This window comes from Neophocaena asiaeorientalis, unplaced genomic scaffold, assembly GCF_003031525.2.
Source record: "Neophocaena asiaeorientalis asiaeorientalis breed wild unplaced genomic scaffold, Neophocaena_asiaeorientalis_V1.1 scaffold30, whole genome shotgun sequence".
NCBI lineage: Eukaryota > Metazoa > Chordata > Mammalia > Artiodactyla > Phocoenidae > Neophocaena > Neophocaena asiaeorientalis.
The window spans coordinates 12576324-12595508 of NW_020174923.1; the positions used below are offsets into that span (position 1 = coordinate 12576324).

At 44.7% G+C, this 19185-nt stretch overlaps 1 protein-coding gene across 8 annotated transcripts in view; it reads right to left on the reverse strand.

The window, feature by feature from the left end:
- Positions 1-10: 10 nt before the first annotated feature.
- The window catches only part of WDR45B (WD repeat domain 45B), a 45722-nt gene continuing 26547 nt past the window's right edge, over positions 11-19185 (reverse strand). For 2 of the 8 annotated variants that reach the window (XM_024760759.1, XM_024760760.1), the window contains exons 7-9: positions 18288-18389; positions 17683-17804; positions 16030-17310 (exon numbers count right to left, since the gene is read on the reverse strand). In XM_024760759.1, coding sequence (XP_024616527.1) covers positions 17204-17310; positions 17683-17804; positions 18288-18389 — 331 coding nt within the window. In that variant the 3' untranslated portion in view covers positions 16030-17203. The other 6 variants (XR_003005407.1, XR_003005408.1, XR_003005409.1 and 3 more) reach the window with 6 other exon arrangements.

Sequence of the window (19185 nt, forward strand, 5' to 3'; positions counted from 1 at the left end):
CTTAATTTAAAGACTGAAGTCACCCCTGAACAAAACCACACGCAGCAAAGCTGGGCTCCGGCAGTGTCTCCCCGCCCAGCGCTCAGCTTAGTTCCGAGTAGATACTCTCAGTCCTTCCGAGGGAGGACGTACCCGGTGCGAGCAGGCCTGCTGGGCCGGAGCCACCCCGCCACCAGTAGACAAGACAGTATTTTGTTGTTCACATGTGGAATTAGAATATTTTGAGGTGTACTTTCTTTCTTTACAAAATAATGGGGTCTTTGACATTTCAGATCACTCCATTTCTACTCTGGTAATTTTGGAATCACACAGGACCTTTTGTGTGGATTTCATTTGGGGAGAAGAAACAAAGTAGTTTTGTTTGTTTTTGTTGTTTGTTTTCAGCCTATGGAATGATTTACTTTTGTCTGTCCTGTTTAAGTTAAATGGAGCTACTTGACATCTACAAATTTTCCACGTTAGAGCAGTTACCTGAATTAATCCACCTCCATTTCCGTGTGTAAGACGGACAGACACACAGACGGACACCCGCGGGCCACTTGTAACCCTGACGGAAAGAGCTGCCAGGCTCGCGGAGCTGCACTTACCCATTTCTCTTTCTTGCTACTTTTTGTTGTTTGTTTCTTTGTGTTGACTTTGTCCCTGGCATAATTTTCCACTCTAAGTAAAACAAGTCTCCTATGTGTATGTTTAAAACAAAAGAACTATTACTTCTTCATTTGGAAAAAAAGATTCAATCTTTTATCACACACCCTTTTCAAACAAACATCACAGATCTCTCCGTGGCACGTTCGCTATTTTAGGTGCCGTCACCAGCTCTCGGCATCGTCCGACCAGCCGGCCACCCGATGATGGTGCGGTTTGCCCCCCTCATGGCAGGAGCAGCTGCTGGGGTGGAGCAGAAGCTGCCTGTTAATACAAGGGTCTTGGAAGCAGCCACCCTCTGTCCGGGTAAGCATTGGAAACACCTAGGTTGCTTTCTGATTTGTAATAGGAAATTCCCCTCAACCTTTTAGAACTGAATTCAGTACTAAGGCTGACTTCTCTCCTACAAAAAATAAAAGCGAAAGGAAAGGAAACAAAGGTGAGAGAATGAGAAGTAGGAGGCCCGCACGGCCTCAGCCCATGTTCCTCCAGAAGAAAGCCACTCACCTTTCCAGAGGGTTCTGGGGGTCAGAGCTGAGCAGCATGCAAACAGAAAGAGGGCTTTGGCCTTATTGTGAATTTTTAAATGTCATCGTCATAACATTATTTATTTAAATGTAGTTATTTTGGTATTTAATTTTTTTTTAAAGAGAGGAAAAACCCCTGTATTTTCCTGGTGGAATGAAACAGCTCAGAATGGTATATTTAGGCAATTTTAAAACAGTTATTATTTACCTAAAGACCAAATATGATAAACCTGTTCTAAGTATTGTGTGTCAATCCACGGTATGGAGCTGTCACAATGTTGTTGCAGATAATGCATATTAAAAACTATGAAATTACTGCACACTAGCTGGATTTATAACTCAGCCATTTAAAAAATAAAAACGAAACCATCATGTGAATGAGACCACGTGTGTGACAGTAGCAAAATCTAACTTGCAGACTGAAGCACGGATGGATCAGAGCGCCTCAGGGCAGCAATCTGCATCTCCCAGGCACTTTACAGATACCTTGGAATGTGTATTTTTTTTCTTTTTACTCAGAAGGTTTGCAATTTGCAAAACAATTCGGATCTGCTGTGTCCTACATGTGGGATCGGGTCACTCCACTGAGTGCTCCAGACCTTAGTCATGGCCACCGCAGCCCCCTAACCGTGAGCTCTGGGGAGGTGAGTGGACAAGACCACCCTGATGGGGAGATGGCCTGGGGAACACTAAGCAAATGCCTTGTGCGTCCTCCAGGAGACGCATCTCCACAGCCGTCCAGAAAAACTAGGGTAGGTTTTCCCTGCATAAGCCCAGTCCATTAGTTGATTATTTCTGAGCCTAAAATGTAGACTTTATGGGCCTGGAGGGATTTCTGCTTGGTTTATAGGTAAGAAAAGTACCCGGTTCTCAAATTTAAAGAAGGGAGAAGGTTAGTTTTGGCTGCTGGGAGCTAGAGCATGCCTTTTTCAAAGGTGGGGCATTCTCTTTCCTTTTTCCTTCTGTCTTATTCATTTGGCTCATTCATTGGCACATAGGAATTTAAGAATATCAAGGAGAGGGCAGGAAAAGGAAAACATAGATTAACAACTACCGTGTCCTGGGCACTTAAAATTTTTTTACATTTAGCTTTGAATCCCCAGGAGCCCTTCAACACCCAGGAGTCACTGAGCTTGTGTCCTTGTGGCCCACTTGATGCCTGGTGCTACATCAACAGTCACATTGCAATTCACTCCCACCCGGCTGTCCACTGGTGGTTCCTAAGTGTCTCATTTCAAAAAGTCTCTGCTTTGACTTCTGCCAAACTTCTGAGCTCCCTGAGGGACTAGAAATTTCATTTCAGCTTTGCCCTGAACCAGACAAAAATACAAAAGGGAAACTCACACGTGATCAAGTGATGTGGCGCATCCCAAGGTGTCTATGCATGGTTTTTGGATTAATCTTCCTCTCGCGTCAGTTGAGTCTCCACCCGGACAGCTGAGCTCCTTAAATGCATCACACCTCTCATCGTCCTCTCCTAGAACAACAGAGTAGGCGGGGCCACGGTCAGAAGGGGGTGGGGCGTGTCAGGACTTGGGATTTCTGTGCTATGTTACACAAAGAGACAAGTGACAATCTTCAAGTCCTAACCTCCACTATTCTAGAAGGTATAGTGGTGATTTGTGTGCAAAGATTTGAAATTTTAAAAGTACCAAGTTCCTAAAATTCAATAAAATATTTTTATTAATTTTAATTGAATACAGAGTATCATTGTCATTTTGATAAGCTTAAGCAGGCATGCTTTTTTGCTTTTTTTTAAATGCTCTCTGAGCACACCAAAGGCCTAGAGCACTGGAGCAAGTATTCGAAGGAGCTGCTGTGAGGACAGCAGTTCAGGCTTCTTGACTCCACCAGAAGAAAGGGGGCATTGAGTGTTTGCGTGTGAAAAGGGCATTGGGTCACAGGCAGCGATAACAGTCTTGCTGGCTTTCAATCCATCACGTTAGAGTTTTCAAACTTACTTTGAGGTTCTGGTTGTAGCTGCCGTTTCTTCTGCAGACTTGCGCCTCAGCTTGAGAAAGATCATTGCAAACAGCCTGAGATACATCCTCCCATGAGATGAAAATCTTGTCTAAATAGGCACATGGTATTCCGGTCCCCACACTGTTAACACTTGGATTGTCCAGCTCCTAGAAGGTCTGTGGTATGGATTGCTGATGTCCTGAGGAGTAGGAAGAGGAAGGGGGAATACTGAAATGACACGAAGTCCCCTTTGGGAGCTAAATGAAGCTCAAGCACAGAGTGTTCACATGGAGTTTTGTTCTTGACATTGATGCCCTAGTGTAAAAACAGTTCTATTAGCATAAGAGCTGCTCTTCGTGTACTGAGACTCTCTCTCCTAACAAAAGGGAGCATTCCTAAATGTTTTTTTTCAGATCTGTTGTCCATGTTGCTTTTTTTAACAAATGTATTTATTTTATTTATTTTTGGCTGCGTTGGGCCTTCGTTGCCGTACACAGGCTTTCTCTAGTTGCAGCGAGCGGGGGCTACTCTTCGTTGTGGTGCGCGGGCTTTTCATTGCGGTGGCTTCTCTTGTCACAGAGCACAGGCTCTTAGGTGCGGTCCATTTTGTATTAATAGATGCTTTAAAGTGCATTAGGTCTTACCTCCCCCTTCTCAACTCAGGAAAAGTTCCTCTGGTAATTCATTAGGGTCACCTTGCTGAAGTTAAACTGAGTCAAATAAGAGCTATCCTACAGGATAACCTACCTTTACCCAAGAAAAAGATGTTGAAGGCAGGAGGCCTTCAGGTATAGGAAACAATTCAGTAACTCTGATAAGATGTCTTTCATGTAGCAAAAGCCATGTTAGTTATTGCGGAGAGGCCCACATTTAGGCTACATTTCGTCTCTAAGGAAGATATAGGGGGGAATTCCCTAGTGGCCCAGTGGTTGGGACTCCGAGCTTCCACTGCAGGGGGTACAGGTTTGATCCCTGATCAGGGAACTAAGATCCCGCATGCCATGCGGCACGGCCCAAAAAAAAGGGAAGGCATTGGGGCATGTCATGAAGCTATGTGCAGTTGCCATATGGTAAGTTCAGTCCTAAATATGGGAGGTGAAAGAACCCATAGTATGTAGTGATTTAAACTGTAGCCTGTTGGCCAGCACTCACCGTAGGTCTCTGTGGAATACTGCCTCTTGTTGTTACCCCTCCACGTTTACATCCATAGCAATACAAAATTAGATTTTAACATGGGTCTCTCAGATGATCTCTGATGAGATGACTAAACCTGTGGGCACAAAATTTTCTGATTTTAGAAATGTCTTTCTGAGGTCTCTGCCCTGTGTCTCACCCATTGGCTGAATAAATAAAGCAACTGTCATAGTCCTCTGAAAAAGAAATAGTAGCAAGGGGGTTAAAACTGGAAGAACAACCAACGTGGTGATTATTTTCCTGAATTTTTCTCCCCTCTTGTATCTCCTGATGTAGACTCCAGGACAGCCTGAATATCAGAACTGCATGTTAGGAATGAACATCAGAATACCCAAGAGAAGCCTTCCCCTCACAGGGGAAGGGGGCCCCTGTGGGACACGTGGAGGGGAATCACAAAACTGTATACCTGTAAGCAGGAGCCCTGGAGACACTGAGGACTCAGAGAAGACGAATTGGGAAAGGGGACATTTCTAGTCCAAAGAAGTTGGGGACAGGAGGGAGAAATACTTTTCTTTGGCCCCAAGGAGTGTGCAACATCGCAGGGAGGCTAAAGCCTGAGACTTAGCCAAGGGCCAGGAAAGCGGGTACCTAGGAGACAGGAAGTTAGAGAAAGATTCTCTAGGGCTGTGTATGGCATCCTGGGCTCACCCTCAGCTGCACATGCCTGGAACTGACTGAGGAAGCAAAGCAAAGTCTTTATTAATTGAACTCCCGTGAAGAATGGCCCCAAATAGCACTGCAGAGCTTGGGAAACAACTGACCCCCAACAACTGACCCCAAACCACAACCCACAGAGGGCAGGTCGGCACATTTATTCTGAACCTAGCCAGGTTATTTGCCTGCTTAAAAAAAAAAAAGATTCTACATTCTCTACAGGATTTAAATAGGACTCAGAGCTTCATAAAATGAACAATGTCCAGAATACAGTTCAAAATTACAGTGTACAAAGAGCCAGGAAAATCTCTTAAGGGGAAAGGAAAGAGATGTCAACTTAAGCATGTTGGAATAATCAGAAAAGGACATTAGCTTTCTATGGCTTTAATTACTGTAACCAGACTCCATGAAGTAAGGGCAAATGCTCTTGAACAGAAAGCTATAGAACTTAAAATTAACAAATGAAAAATTCGGTGGATCAACAGAAAAATGCTCGGAAACAAACGAACCTTAGCCTCAGGGACCTGTGGGACAATATAAAAAGATCAAATACACCCTGTGTTAATGAATTCACAGCAAGAGGAGAAAGACATTGGTGTTTTAAAAATAATAATAACAATGCCTAAAAATGTCCCAGATATAATTGTAAAGATTCACAAAGCTCCAAATAGGATAAACTCAAAGAAAAACCATGTCAAGACATACCACTGGCTACTGAAACTGAAAACATTTTATCTTGAAAGCACCCAAAGAAAAGTGACTTACTGCATACAGAGTAACAATCTGAATACAAATTTCTCATCAGAAACCATGGAGGCCCTATGACTAGAAAATTTTTGAAGGGCTTAAGGTAACTGTCAATCTAGACTACTATATCCATAGAAAATATCCGGAGTGCAGATTAAAAGATATTCTTAGATGAAGGAAAACTAAGAATTCTTAACCAGTAGAGCTGCTCAAAAAGAAACGCTACAGGACATTCTTCAGGCAAAAAGTAAATAATAGAGAAACTTTGGAACTTAAGGAATGAAGGAAGAGATCAACAGAAATGGTAAATATCTGGGCAACTATAATAACTAGTTTTTCCTCTTAAATTCTTTAAAATATTCTAACTTTCCAATGTAAAAGTTTTAACATTGTCTATCAGGGTTTTCAGTGTATGTAAACTTAACACATATTGACAAAAGTACAATATTAAAGGAGGAAGGCAAAGGTTTGTAGGTCTCTACATTTCTACACTGAAGTGGTAAAAACATTCTGAAGTAGACTGAAAAGCTAGCTTTGTCTGTTGTAGTCACTAGTGCAATCCCAATACCAAACAAAGGTAAAGGAAAAATCCAAAAGATAAATTAAAATGGAATGCTAAAATTTATTTTGAAATAACACAAAGGCAGAGAACAGGAAACCAAAGGGGAGGGGACAAGCAAAAAACAATAGTATGGTAGGATCTTATCAATAATTACATTAAATATAAATAGTCTAAATAGACCAATTAAGAGTGTGTCAATTGGACCAAAAAATAAAACCCAGCTTACTTTAAATAGTATGGATAGGTTAAAAGTAAAAGGATAGAAAAAGTATATCCTGCGAACACTTGAAAGTTGGAGTGACTATATTAATGTCAAAGTAGACCTCAGAATAAGGAAAACTATCAGGCATAAAGACGTTACACAATGATACAGGGTCAATGCACCAAGACACACAACAGCCCTAGGGTTCCAAGCACCCAACAACAGTGCCTCAAAATAAATGAAGCAGGTACTTTGGTTTCAGGTTCCACGTGTAAGGAGCTGGGAAGCTGCCACTTCCTCCTAACACATAAATAGTGCAACAGCCCAAAAATCAACAACTCGTCTTGGAGCTAAGAGAGGTGAGGGTGCAGGGCAAACCACTACCCCCAAGATAGGAGAGACAGATGGGCGAACACAGGAGTGGAGACTACCACGGGGACCGGTGCCGGGCTACAAAAACCTACCCTGTGAGCAGTCAACTGCTGGACAACTCAGAGTTAATGCCCCAGGGGAACCCAGTCTTAGGGGTTCCCCACACTTTTGTACATTTTAATTCCAGAAGCTCAACCAGGTTCTCACAGAAAATATTGGAAAAAACCAGGGGAGGGGAAAGGAACCATGTTTGAAATAGACCAGAGCACTTTTTTTTTTAGGTTCTTTTTTGATGTGGACCATTTTTAAAGTCTATTGAATTTGTTACAATATTGCTTCTGCTTTGTTTTTTGGTTTTTTGGCCACAAGGCATGTGGGATCCTAGCACTCTGACCAGGTATCAAACCTACACCCCCTGCATTGAAAGGTGAAGTCTTAACCACTGGACCACCAGGGAAGTCCCTAGAGTATTGCGTTCTTAACAAAGCCTGCCTTCAGGAGAAAAGAGTTAACCAGAGCCTACCTGACCTAGAAGGGAAATTCCCAACCAGCCCACTCTAGCCACCCTGTCCCATCTAAGAGGGAAGAAAACCTGAGAAACTCTTATGTAGTTCATAGCCCAGAGGCACAGGCTCCCTGAGACCTGCCCATAGGACTGTACACTGCTGCCCTGCCCCACCCCCATCCCGCACCTTACCACGTCACTGAAGACCTGTGTACAGCAGCTCCTTTTATCCAGTACATCATATCCAGTTGTCAAGAAAAAATTACAAGTATTAACTAAAAGGAAAACAATTTGTAGAGACAGAGCAAGCATCGGAACCAGACGTGGCAGGGGTGTTGGTGTTATCAGACGGGATCTAAAACAACTAGGACTAATATGTTAAGGACTCTAATGGATAAAGTAGACAGCATGCAAGAACAAATAGGCGATGTAAGCATAGAGACGGAAATCCTTAAAGAACTATAAAGAACATTGTGACAGAAGTGTCTATGATGGGCTTGCTAGTCGACTGGACACAACTGAGGAGAGAATCTCTGCACTTCAGGATGCATCCATAGAAACTTTCACAAGTAAAAAGCTAAGAGAAGAAAGACTGGGAAAAATAAAAATAAAAAGCAGAACATCCAAGGACCGTGGGGGCAGCTACATAAGGTATAACCTATGTGTTACAGGAGTACTAGAGAAAATGGAAGTACCAGAAAGAAAGGAGCAGAAGAAATGTTTGAAACGAGAATGAATGAGAATTTCCCCCCAGATCCAGGAAGCTCAGAGAATACCAATCAGGATAAATGCAAAAAACAACTACCTAGGCATAACATTTTCAAAAAACAAGGACAACAATACAAAACAATAACAGATGTGGTAGATATTAATCCAACTATATCAGTAATCACTTTGAACATCAATGGTCTAAATATACCAATAAAACACATAGATTGTCAGAGTGGATCAAAAAACAAGACTCAGCTATATGTTGTCTACAAGAAACTTTAAATATAAAGACACTTAATATAGATTAAAAGTAAATTAATGGGAAAAAAGACATCATGCTAACACTAATCAAAAGACAGTAGGAGGGGCTTCCCTGGTGGCGCAGTGGTTGAGAGTCCGCCTGCCGATGCAGGGGACACGGGTTCGTGCCCCGGTCCGGGAAGATCCCACATGCCGCGGAGCAGCTGGGCCCGTGAGCCATGGCCGCTGAGCCTGCGCGTCCGGAGCCTGTGCTCCGCAACGGGAGAGGCCACAACAGTGAGAGGCCAGTGTACTGCAAAAAAACAAAAACAAAAGAAAGTAGGAGGGGCTTCCCTGGTGGCACAGTGGTTGAGAATCTGCCTGCCAATGCAGGGGACACGGGTTTGAGCCCTGGTCCAGTAAGATCCCACATGTTGTGCAGCAACTAAGCCCGTGCACCACAACTACTGAGCCTGCGTGCCACAACTACTGAAGACTGCACACCTGGAGCCCGTGCTCCACAACGAGAAGCCACCACAATGAGAAGCCCACACACCACAAAGAAGACCCCAACACAGCCAAAAATAAAAACAAATAAATTGATAAGAAAAAAAAGCAGGAGTAGTTTTTTTGTTGTTGTTTTGACGGTGCCGCGTGGCTTGAGGGGTCTTCGTTCCCTGACCAGGACTGAACCCACGCCTCAGCAGTGAAAACACAAGAGTCCTAACCACTGGCCCTCCAGGGAATTCCCAGGAGTAGTTACTTTATTTTCAGAGAGAGCAGACTTCAAACCAAGGAAAGTTATCACTGATAAAGACGGGCATTTCATCATGATAAAAGGAACAATTCTGCAAGACAACGTAACAAAATAAATGAAGCAAAAGCTGAAAGAACTAAAATAAATAAATCCACATTACATTTTGATACTTCAACATTCCTCTCTAGGTAATTGATAAGTAGACAGAAAGTCAGCAAGGCTATAAAAGCTCTGAGCAACACCAGTCTATGTAATCGTCATTGATAGAGCATTCTACTCAACAGAACACGCATTCTTCTCAAATGCACATGGAACATTCACCAATATAGACCAAACCTTGGGTCATAAAACAAAACTTACAAGCTTTAAAGAATTAAAATCATACATAGTATGCTCTTTGACAATTAGGGAATTAAACTAGAAATCAATAATAAAGATACTTTTTAAATCCTCAAATGTTTTGAAATTAGACATATTTTGAAATAATCCATGATTCAAACAGGAAGTCTTAGAGGGAATTAGAAAATAATTGTAACAGAATGAACATGAAAATATATCAAATTTGTGAAATGCAGCTAAAAGTGTTTATAGGGAATTTTATAGCACAAAGAAAACCTAAAATTCAGTCATCTACAATTCTACCTTAAACTAGAAAAGAATGAATATAACCCATAGCAAATAATCAGCAAAAATTGAAAAAATAAAGAGGAAAAAAACATCAATGAAATCAAAGCTGATTCTTTGAAAAAAAAAAAAATCAACAAATTAACTTCGGCTGGAATGACGGAGGAAAAAGAGGATACAAATGACCACCATCAGGAATGAGAGATGGGCTCTCTGTGATAAGCTCCGTTGCTCTACCTACCACCTATTCGCCCTGTTATGGAGGCAGTATTCCCACCCTGTGTACATGGGGGTGGCTGGACGTGACACTATGACACTGGCCAGATGAGATGAACTGTAGTTTATCAGTCACACATATACCCAAGGACACTGCAAGCCAAGTAGGATCACACGGGCATCACTTGGGAACACAGTGAATAACCTAGGGCTACAGGAGGCAGGCTTTGTAGTATCAAGAGTGGGGGACTGAGAGACAAATACCGTATGCTAACACATATATATGGAATTTAAGAAAAAAAATTGTCATGAAGAGCCTAGGGTAAGACAGGAATAAAGACCCAGACCTACTAGAGAATGGACTTGAGGATATGGGGAGGGGGAAGGGTAAGCTGTGACAAAGCGAGAGAGAGCATGGACATATATACACTGCCAAACGTAAGGCAGATAGCTAGTGGGAAGCAGCCGCATAGCACAGGGAGATCAGCTTCGTGCTTTGTGACCGCCTGGAGGGGTGGGATAGGGAGGGTGGGAGGGAGGGGGACGCAAGAGGGAAGAGACATGGGAACATATGTAAATATATAACCGATTCATTTTGTTGTAAAGCAGAAACTAACACACCATTGTAAAGCAATTATACTCCAATAAAGATGTTTAAAAAAAAAAAAAGAGTGGGGGACCCCGTTCCGGGACGATGTGATTGTTTGAATAACCCCATGCGCTGGAAGGGAACTGAAAATGCTTACTCAGGGATAAGCAGGAACTGCACCTGTTCTGTTTGATAAGGAGAGTTGTTTGGCTGGGGGGCTTTATCCATGGAAGTAGAGTGGGTAGCGGAACTTGTAGTTAGGCCATTCCAGGCCTTCCCAGCTGAACCAAATGTTAAGGCAGCACGTAATACTGAACCTTAATTGCAGGCTTCATTACCACATCCACATCTGTAAAAAGGATAGTAAAGGAATCCTATAAAAAATTGTGCTCATAAATCTGACATCTTAGATGGAACAGACTAATTCCTCGAAATACACAAACTACCAAATTTACTAAAGAAATAGGTAGACAGAATAGACTTGTCAACAAATTGAATTTGTAATTCAAAACCTTCCAACATAGATAAGCTCCAGGAATTGTCCCACCATCAAATCAGCTACTGAGCTTGTAAGAACTGTCTGAATTAACTGTTTTGGAACTATGGAGTCTACGCAAACACTTGCAATATCCAGGGGAGTGCTCCATATAGAAAGGCTGGTAAATTGCAGTAAATTTTGGCATTTCACGTAGCAACTACCATCCCCCATCATCCAGCCTTGTGGCAGACAGCCATGGGGACAGCACCCCACGTTCCTGGTACAGCTTGCTGAAGCCAGGGTGGACAATAGGGACTTTCTCCTCCAAAATTTTGAGTTGTGTATTTTAATCTGCCTGGCGGTTTGCTGGGGGGCTGGTTCAGATCTGGCCATTATTTCAACACCCACAACCTGAAGTAGCTTCCCTGGCAGCATGGGTCAGGTGATTTAAAAGGGCAGAATAGCTTCTTTTTTTTTTAATCTTACTGGATCCAGGAACATAAGGAAATCTGTGACAAAACATTAGCTGAACACAAGCTAAAGTAACAGACTTCAGTGATCACAAATGACAAGAAATACAGTCTTGGGACTTCCCTGGTGGTGCAGGGGTTAAGAATCCACCTGCCAATGCAGGGGACACGGGTTTGAGCCCTGGTCCGGGAAGATCCCACATGCCACGGAGCAGCTAAGGCCGTGGGCCACAACTACTGAGCCTGCACTCTAGAGTCCTCGCATCACAACTACTGAAGCCCGTGCACCTAGAGCCTGTGCTCCACAGCAAGAGAAGCCACCGCACGAGAAGCCCACGCACTGCAACGAAGAGTAGCCCCCTGCTTGCCACAACTAGAGAAAGCCGGTGCAGCAACGATGACCCAATGCAGCCAAAAATAAAAATTAAAAAAAAAAGAAATCAATGTGATTCACCACATTAACAGAGTAAGAGACCATCAGACAAAACGACACAATCATTCCCAGTGGCATGAAGCTGCGAGCATGCGCCTCCTTAAACTTGGTGCTCTCAGCACCTCGTCTGCCTCACTCGCGTCTTGACTGTTCAGGTGGGTCCAGAGTGCTTAAAGAAAAAAAACTCCGTTTTTCAGAGAAACGTAACAGAATCCATAACAACACACATACCATTTGCAATGTCCAAGGTACAACCCCAAAGTACTAGACACACAGGTTAATGTGACTCATACACAGAATAAAAGAAAATCAATGGAGACTTGCTCTGAGAAAATCCAAATGTGAGAATTACCAAAGATTTTAACTTGTGTCCTATAAATATGCACAAGGACGTAAAGAAAGATTGTTCATGTGAATGAGCAAATGAAAAAGCTTAGTTAAGAATTAGAAACTAATTTTAGAACTGACAGATTCTTCTAAAGTTTAAAGTACATGGTACAGTCTTGAAAGCAGAGTGGGGGGTAATAGGTCATTTAGTGGTATTCAGTAATAGTTTAAATTATGCTAATTTTTTTAATTTTTAAAAATTTTTAAATTTTTTGGCTGCGTTGGGTCTTTGTTGCCGCGCGTGGGCTTTCTCTAATTGTGGTAAGCGGGGGCTACTCTTTGTTGCGGTGCATGGGGTTCTCATTGCAGTGGCTTCTCTTGTGGAGCACAGGCTCTAGGTGTGTGGGCTTCAGTAGTTGCAGCACGTGGGCTCAGTAATTGCAGCGCGCAGGCTCTAGGGCGCACAGGTTTCAGTAACTGTGGCTCGTGGGCTCAGCAGTTGTGGCGCATGGGCTTAGTTGCTCCGCAGCATGTGGGATCTTCCTGGACCAAGGATCGAACCCGTGTCCTCTGCATCAGCAGGTGGATTCTTAACTACTGCGCCACCAGGGAAGTCCCAATGCTATCTTTAAAAACAGGAAAAAATACTGTAAAAACTATATGAACAGCCTCAATGATCAGAGTGGGACAATATAAGGTGTTATACATGTGTACTTGAATCCCAATAGGAAAGAGACAATAGCAGAATTATTATTCAAGGAAATGACTGAAATTCACAAATTTGATGAAAGCCATAAATCTAGTTTCAAGAAGCTCAGCAAGCCCCATGCATGATAAACACAAAGAAAAGCAAATGACATACCATAGTTTCCAAATTGTAATTTCATAAAATAATTTTTATCATATTGAAACAGGACACAGGAAGAACAAAAGGAAGACTCAGCTTCTTTCCACACAAGTTGAATAGCTTTGTCATTAAAAACAAGCAAACATGAATGACAGTGCACTTACGGTGTCCTCAGTGATGTTACCACGTTACTGTTGGGGAGAAAATATTTATTAAATCCTGATACATTCTGTCCCCCAGCACTTCAGAAACAATCATTTTTGAGTTTCTGAAATTCCAATAAAACTCTATTTTTAGCTATTATTCCATTTAAAGTTCATCTGGGAAAAAAATGCTTAAGGATGCTTACGATCAGCAGAGCCGTGTAACCAGAACATAGTTCTTTGTGAAGTAGTACAGTAAGTCCGTGCGTAACAAATGAATCAGTTGATAGATGGCATTGTAGTAGGGCAACTGCATCATTTTCATCCAAACCAGAAAAGAGCGCTAAGGTGGATGAGATACCACAACCCAGGGCAGGAAGAGGACCTGGGGTTGAGTCACTCCTGGCTTGGTTTGGCTTGAGCAATGCCTCACCCACCGGTGCAGGAAGGTGAGGCCCTTTCCCCATTACGTGTTTGGAAATCACGCTCAGACTGAATTATGAAAATAAGACCTGTACATCGAACCCAGTGAAAAATGTTTTGTTTTAATCACAAGCCAATACTAGAAACCATAAAGGAAAAAGACTGATAGATCAGACTATGTAAAAATTCAAGATACATACACAGCAAAGTAAAACTCCTCAAACTGAAATAAACCCAAAGTGAAAAAAACAAGAGGTGATTATTTTAAAAGTTCTCATCAACAAAAAAGACAAAATACACCAACAGAAATATAGTCGAAGGTATGAGTAAGCAATTTACAAAATAATTACGGACGGCCAGCAAAGGTATTCCAAAATGTTCAACCTGGCTAGAAATCGATCTTTTTTCTCCATCAAAGATTAAAAAGCCCATGCTCAGAGCCTGGTCCTGGTGAGCATGTGAGGTGCTGGCTGTTGAAGCTGACAGAATCATGGCAGGCAAGGTGGCAAACATACTAAACCTTATACGTGCAGATCCTCTGGCTTGGCAATTCCAGTTCTATTCAAAGAAATAGGTGGACAAGTGTGTAAACACGTATGCACAAGGATTTCCATTTCCAAAACGTTTATAGAAGCAAAAAATACAAATAGGCATCTTCGGGCAATTACAGTGTTTTGACATGTTCACGAGTTGTGAGAAGTTAAAGAATGGTCCCTACAGTGCTGCTGAGAATTACAGACTTCACCCCAGAAGGCGTGGGCTTTCCGAGAGTAGTCTTCTCTGGGGACGGCAACTCAGGGCGATTTTGATTCCAACTTTACATTCTTCTCTATGTTCTTTTCTTACAATGAACATTTTGAATTTGGTAAGTATTTTCTGATCCATTCTGAAGAGGAAAATTTCAGCACAAGTTCCAAAAGTACTGTAATTGCTCAAATGCCTCTTACAGAAAGAAAGGAGAGACCAGGGACAAAGTTGTGTGAACTCATCTAGAAGTTTTGTTTGGTTGCAGAAAAAGAAATGCAAACATGAGAAGCTTTGGTCTCACAAGCAGAGTAAGGAGGGGAGCGGGCCTCACCCTCCAGGCCGCAGTGAGCAGGGGCACTGCCACTGAGGACTAAAGGGACAGACAAGCCAGGGGCAGGGGGGAGGGGGTGGAGGCTGCAGGGTGCAGAGGAGCCCTCCCCGTCCACAGCCTGGACAGCAGGCAGAAGAGCCCAGTGAGCAGGGCCCTGTGAGGTGGTTCCTGGATGTTCATTCACATGGAAACTTGGGGGAGAAACAAACCAGGCCTGTCCAGCCCAGCCACCAAGTGGGGCTTGTGGAAGCCCTGGACACAGGACTTTTACGTCTGTGTCCCTCTGTACCCACATTCAGGGGCCGGCAGGACTCAGCTGAGGCAGGAACTGGAGGCGGCTCTGGCTTAGAGCAACCCCCTTTCTCTAAATAAGGCAACAAACGGTGGTTATAAATTTGAAAAACCAAGTCTGCTGCTGTCCTGAACAGACTGAGGAAGGTTCACCCGACAGCCTGCTCGCCAGGTATGGCTCTTCCTGCCACGTCCCTGAGAGGGTAAAGCGAGGCCACGCGCACAGGCCTGGGGAGGGTGGACGGTGCTGGCTGCCTCAGCCTTCCAGACCTCATCCTGCTCTCTGGAAGCCTCGTCCAGGGCATTTCCCAGGTGAGACGTGGTGTCTTTACCATCGCGAAGGGAAACCCTGAGAAGACAAACCAGAGCCCCTAGGTGGTCATCCACACCACCCAGGATGTCCCTGTTCTGTCATTTTATAAAGGAGGCAAGGTTGTGCCCGGCGTGGCAGAGCCAGGACTTGCTCCCACACCGTGGACTCTTAATGTAGGTGCCGAGCATTGCAGGTCGCCCTGGGTACAGCCTCTCCCTGCGCCAGTGAACTGGCTCTTCACCAGCCTGCAGCACCTCCACACACTGTGAGGAGGAACTTTTTTCCTAGTTTAATGTATATGTGGAAACACGAAAGGGATTATATTCGGGGAAAATATAAACTACTGGCGATGTAAATGTGAAGGACCCCTCCTACTCCTGGGCCAAAGTTAGGGCTAGTGTTAGACGGACACTGATGGGTGGCCCGACACCACGCTGGTGTCTCCCCCAAAGGGAGTGTCCCCCAAAGGGATTTCAGGCAGAGCTTCCCCACCAGAGACGACAGAAACCGCTAGTGAACATCACTTTCTTCCCCTCTGCTCCCCTAGCCAGGCCATCACCCACACGGGCAGCAGGGCGTCCACCTGGCCCCCACGCAGTCCTGGACAGTTTAGGCACTAAGTGCACTGGGCCGCTCCTATAGCCTGCAGTCCAACAAGGTTCTAAAACTGGGGCTTTGGTTTTGTAACATACAATTCTTTTCCCTTGATGGGTACAGAGTACAACAAAATTAGTCATTTTTATTTAAAAGAAACATTACAAATAAGTGTGCAAAATTAAATTTCATGATTAAATACACATAAAAGTAACATGCATACTTCACATTGAAATCCACAGACAAAGTTAGTTGATTACATGACAGTAAAAGAACTGGCAAACTGAGAATTTGCTGCTGCAGATTTTAATGTTTGCAACCTGAAATCAAACATAAAATTAAGTTCTAAGGGAATTTAAGAAAATTAAATATATACCTCAAGTACTACTACTAATATAGAGCCCATAACCTATTTTAGTTACCAAACGTTAAAAAAAGTATGTGCCTCTCATTCCCAGAACGTTAGTGTGCAGCTAGTCTTAAAAACGGGGAGAAAAGATGGTGAGAAAGGGAAGTGGAATCGGCCGGCCGAGGCATCCTCTCCAGGCCCACAGAAACCAGGCACTGCTTTGTTGAGACGCCCGTTTCCCTTGGTATCCTCCAAATTAAGTGACGCTTTCTTCTATGACTAAGTTTTAAAGTCTATGCGTTACTCTGTTGCCTACGTGTAACAGGGAAACTCCCTTTGACCCAGAGTTTCACCAGGAGGCTACAGGCACTGCTCACAGGGTGGGCGTGGTGCTGCCTCAATTCCAATAGCTCCAAAAAGATGGGGACGCACGAAATGCAGCTCTTGAGGGAGATGCCAGACCTATGCCCTCTTTCTTCAGTTTAGATGGGAGAAGGGCTTCCTTCCTCCTTTCCTAAGGCTGCCGGTATGATTGTTCCACTTAAATCTGGTGAGAACCAACACTTACACGTGTATTCACCTCCCCATTACAGACTCAGTAAAAATGATGAAATCTGTCACCACAAATTTCACTTTGTCCCTCCTTTTTTCCACGTACCCCCAGTTTGTCCGGAGCCCCAACTGCAGGTGGCGGATGCGGCAGAACCAATGAAGTGAGCGTCACGGCTGAATGAAAGGTGAAGCCAGCAGTTGGGCATGAGTGTCCACGTGCCCTGAAGATTCTTCCTTTAACACTGGACTCGGGAGGTCTGGCTTTGGAAAACAGACGACAACGTATGGCTTCGCGACAAGGTCCCAGGCCATCCCCCCAGCCCATCACCACCACTCCCAGGAGCTCGAGGGGCCGCTGGGCACCCAGGGCCCGTGGTGCTCGCACTCCTGGTGGAGGGTCACAGCTTGTCGTCGGTCATCTCCAGGAACTGCGCATACACGTCCCGGACGCACTCCCCCTTGGGGTTGAACAGGAACTTGTAGTAGCTGCCGTCCGCACAGATCGCTGGGCAGAGGAGACCGTGTCACTCAGGGTGGAAAGCAAGCAGCCCGCACTGAGCTCACTGCACAGGCTGAGTGGAGGCTGAGCAGCCCTGAGGGATCTGTGGGTGGTGGGGGCACTCGACCGAGAATCCCACTGTTCTGGGGGGTCTGCATCTACTCAGCTAGTGTGGCGATGGGGGAACCCTCTTTGGTCGCCGGTTCCAAGACCAAATGATCTGCCTCACTGACTGCCCGGGAAACCCCGGAGGGCAGGTGGCTGCGCGGACCCTGAGAGGGATGCACAGGACCCCCAGGAGAGAGGAAGGGCCACCAGTGGAGCTGGTGGGGCGCTGACCACACCTGGGGGCCACTCTTCTCTGGAAGGACCACTTACCAATGACAGCATTTGGCTCTGTTCCAAAGGCACAAATGCATGGAGAGCCTGAGGGAACCTGAAACTTGGAAAAACTCCACTTGGAACTGAAGTATTTTGGAAGGAAACTGGCTGATGCCAAACTGTGAGGACAGGAAGCAAAGAAAGTAAGTTACGGTCACATAACAAAGTTAGAGACACAGCTCTCTTTAATGTCGGCTTAGCCTTAATGATTTAAATTCTATTTTTGCTTTTAATTTTTATCTTTCACTTGAAAAAACTAAGTTGTTACAAATGGGTTTATTATAAATCCAGAAACCATCAGCACCAGAAGGGGCACAGGGTTCTACTGCCACCAAATTAATTTTCTGAACAGCTAACACAAGGATGATGGTTGGAGTTCAGGACCAAGTTCTACCTCATTGGAAGGTGCCTGGATCCTCATCAGATGTTTTCTAAGGAGCTAGTGGAAGGGGAAGTCGGGATGCCACTGTCTTAGCATCAAGTAATCTGCACTGGTTTTCAGAGAATCAAATGAACGACCAAAGAAAAGCATCCCAGCTGTGACTCAGACTGAGTGGGGCAACACTCAGGCAATGTTCTGTCCTTCTAACTGGAAAACCTACCTTGATTGTTTATTCCTTTTTGGATCTTCAGCTGCAAAAATGTGCACCGTGCCGTGGTCACTGGACACACAGATGAGAGAAGCGTCCTGATTGAAGTTAATGCTGCAGAGAAACCAGACGAAGCTCAGGTCTCATGTGGACGCAGAAGTGAGCCCTGACCTCAACCGCCCGTGGTCAGGACAGTCATTTTAAGAACCACCCCTCCTGACCAGCTGACGGGGCTCAGCACAGAACCAGATGGTCAAAGCCAGGGCACAGCCCCTCCTCAGGTGCCAGGGAGAGGGAAGGGGCTCCCTGCAGACCACCCTGCCACCCCAGGGGCCCTGAGGCCACCCAAACATGCCACTTGAAGGAGAAAAACTCCCCTCCAACAACCCAGGCCCTGTAGAGGTGGGCGTCATGCAGGCTGGCTAGAAGGGCCCGAGAGCACACAGATGGGAAAGCGGGCTGCACCAGAGGCCCCAAGGACACTACATCCAGCATCCAGATACTAGCTGTGTTTTTATCACTCAGGCCCCAGTGCAGCTCCACACCTGCAAAGGCCACAGACACAAAGAACGAAGTCCCACCCAAGCAGGGGTGCAGCCCTGTCAGAGCTACAGACACTGTGGGACATGGTAACAACCACCACAGAAAGAGCAGGTCAGCCTCACAGGAGGCTGAAATGACTACAGATGGGCTAACTAGGCCTCCAGTGTTTGCCTGAAGATGCTACTGAAAAATAAGTTGGAGGGGGCTTCCCTGGTGGCACAGTGGTTAAGAATCCACCTGCCAATGCAGGGGACAGGGGTTCGAGCCCTGGTCTGGGAAGATCCCACATGCTGCAGAGCAACTAAGCCAGTGCACCACAACTACTAAGCCTGGGTTCTAGAGCCCGTGAGCCACAACTACTAAGCCT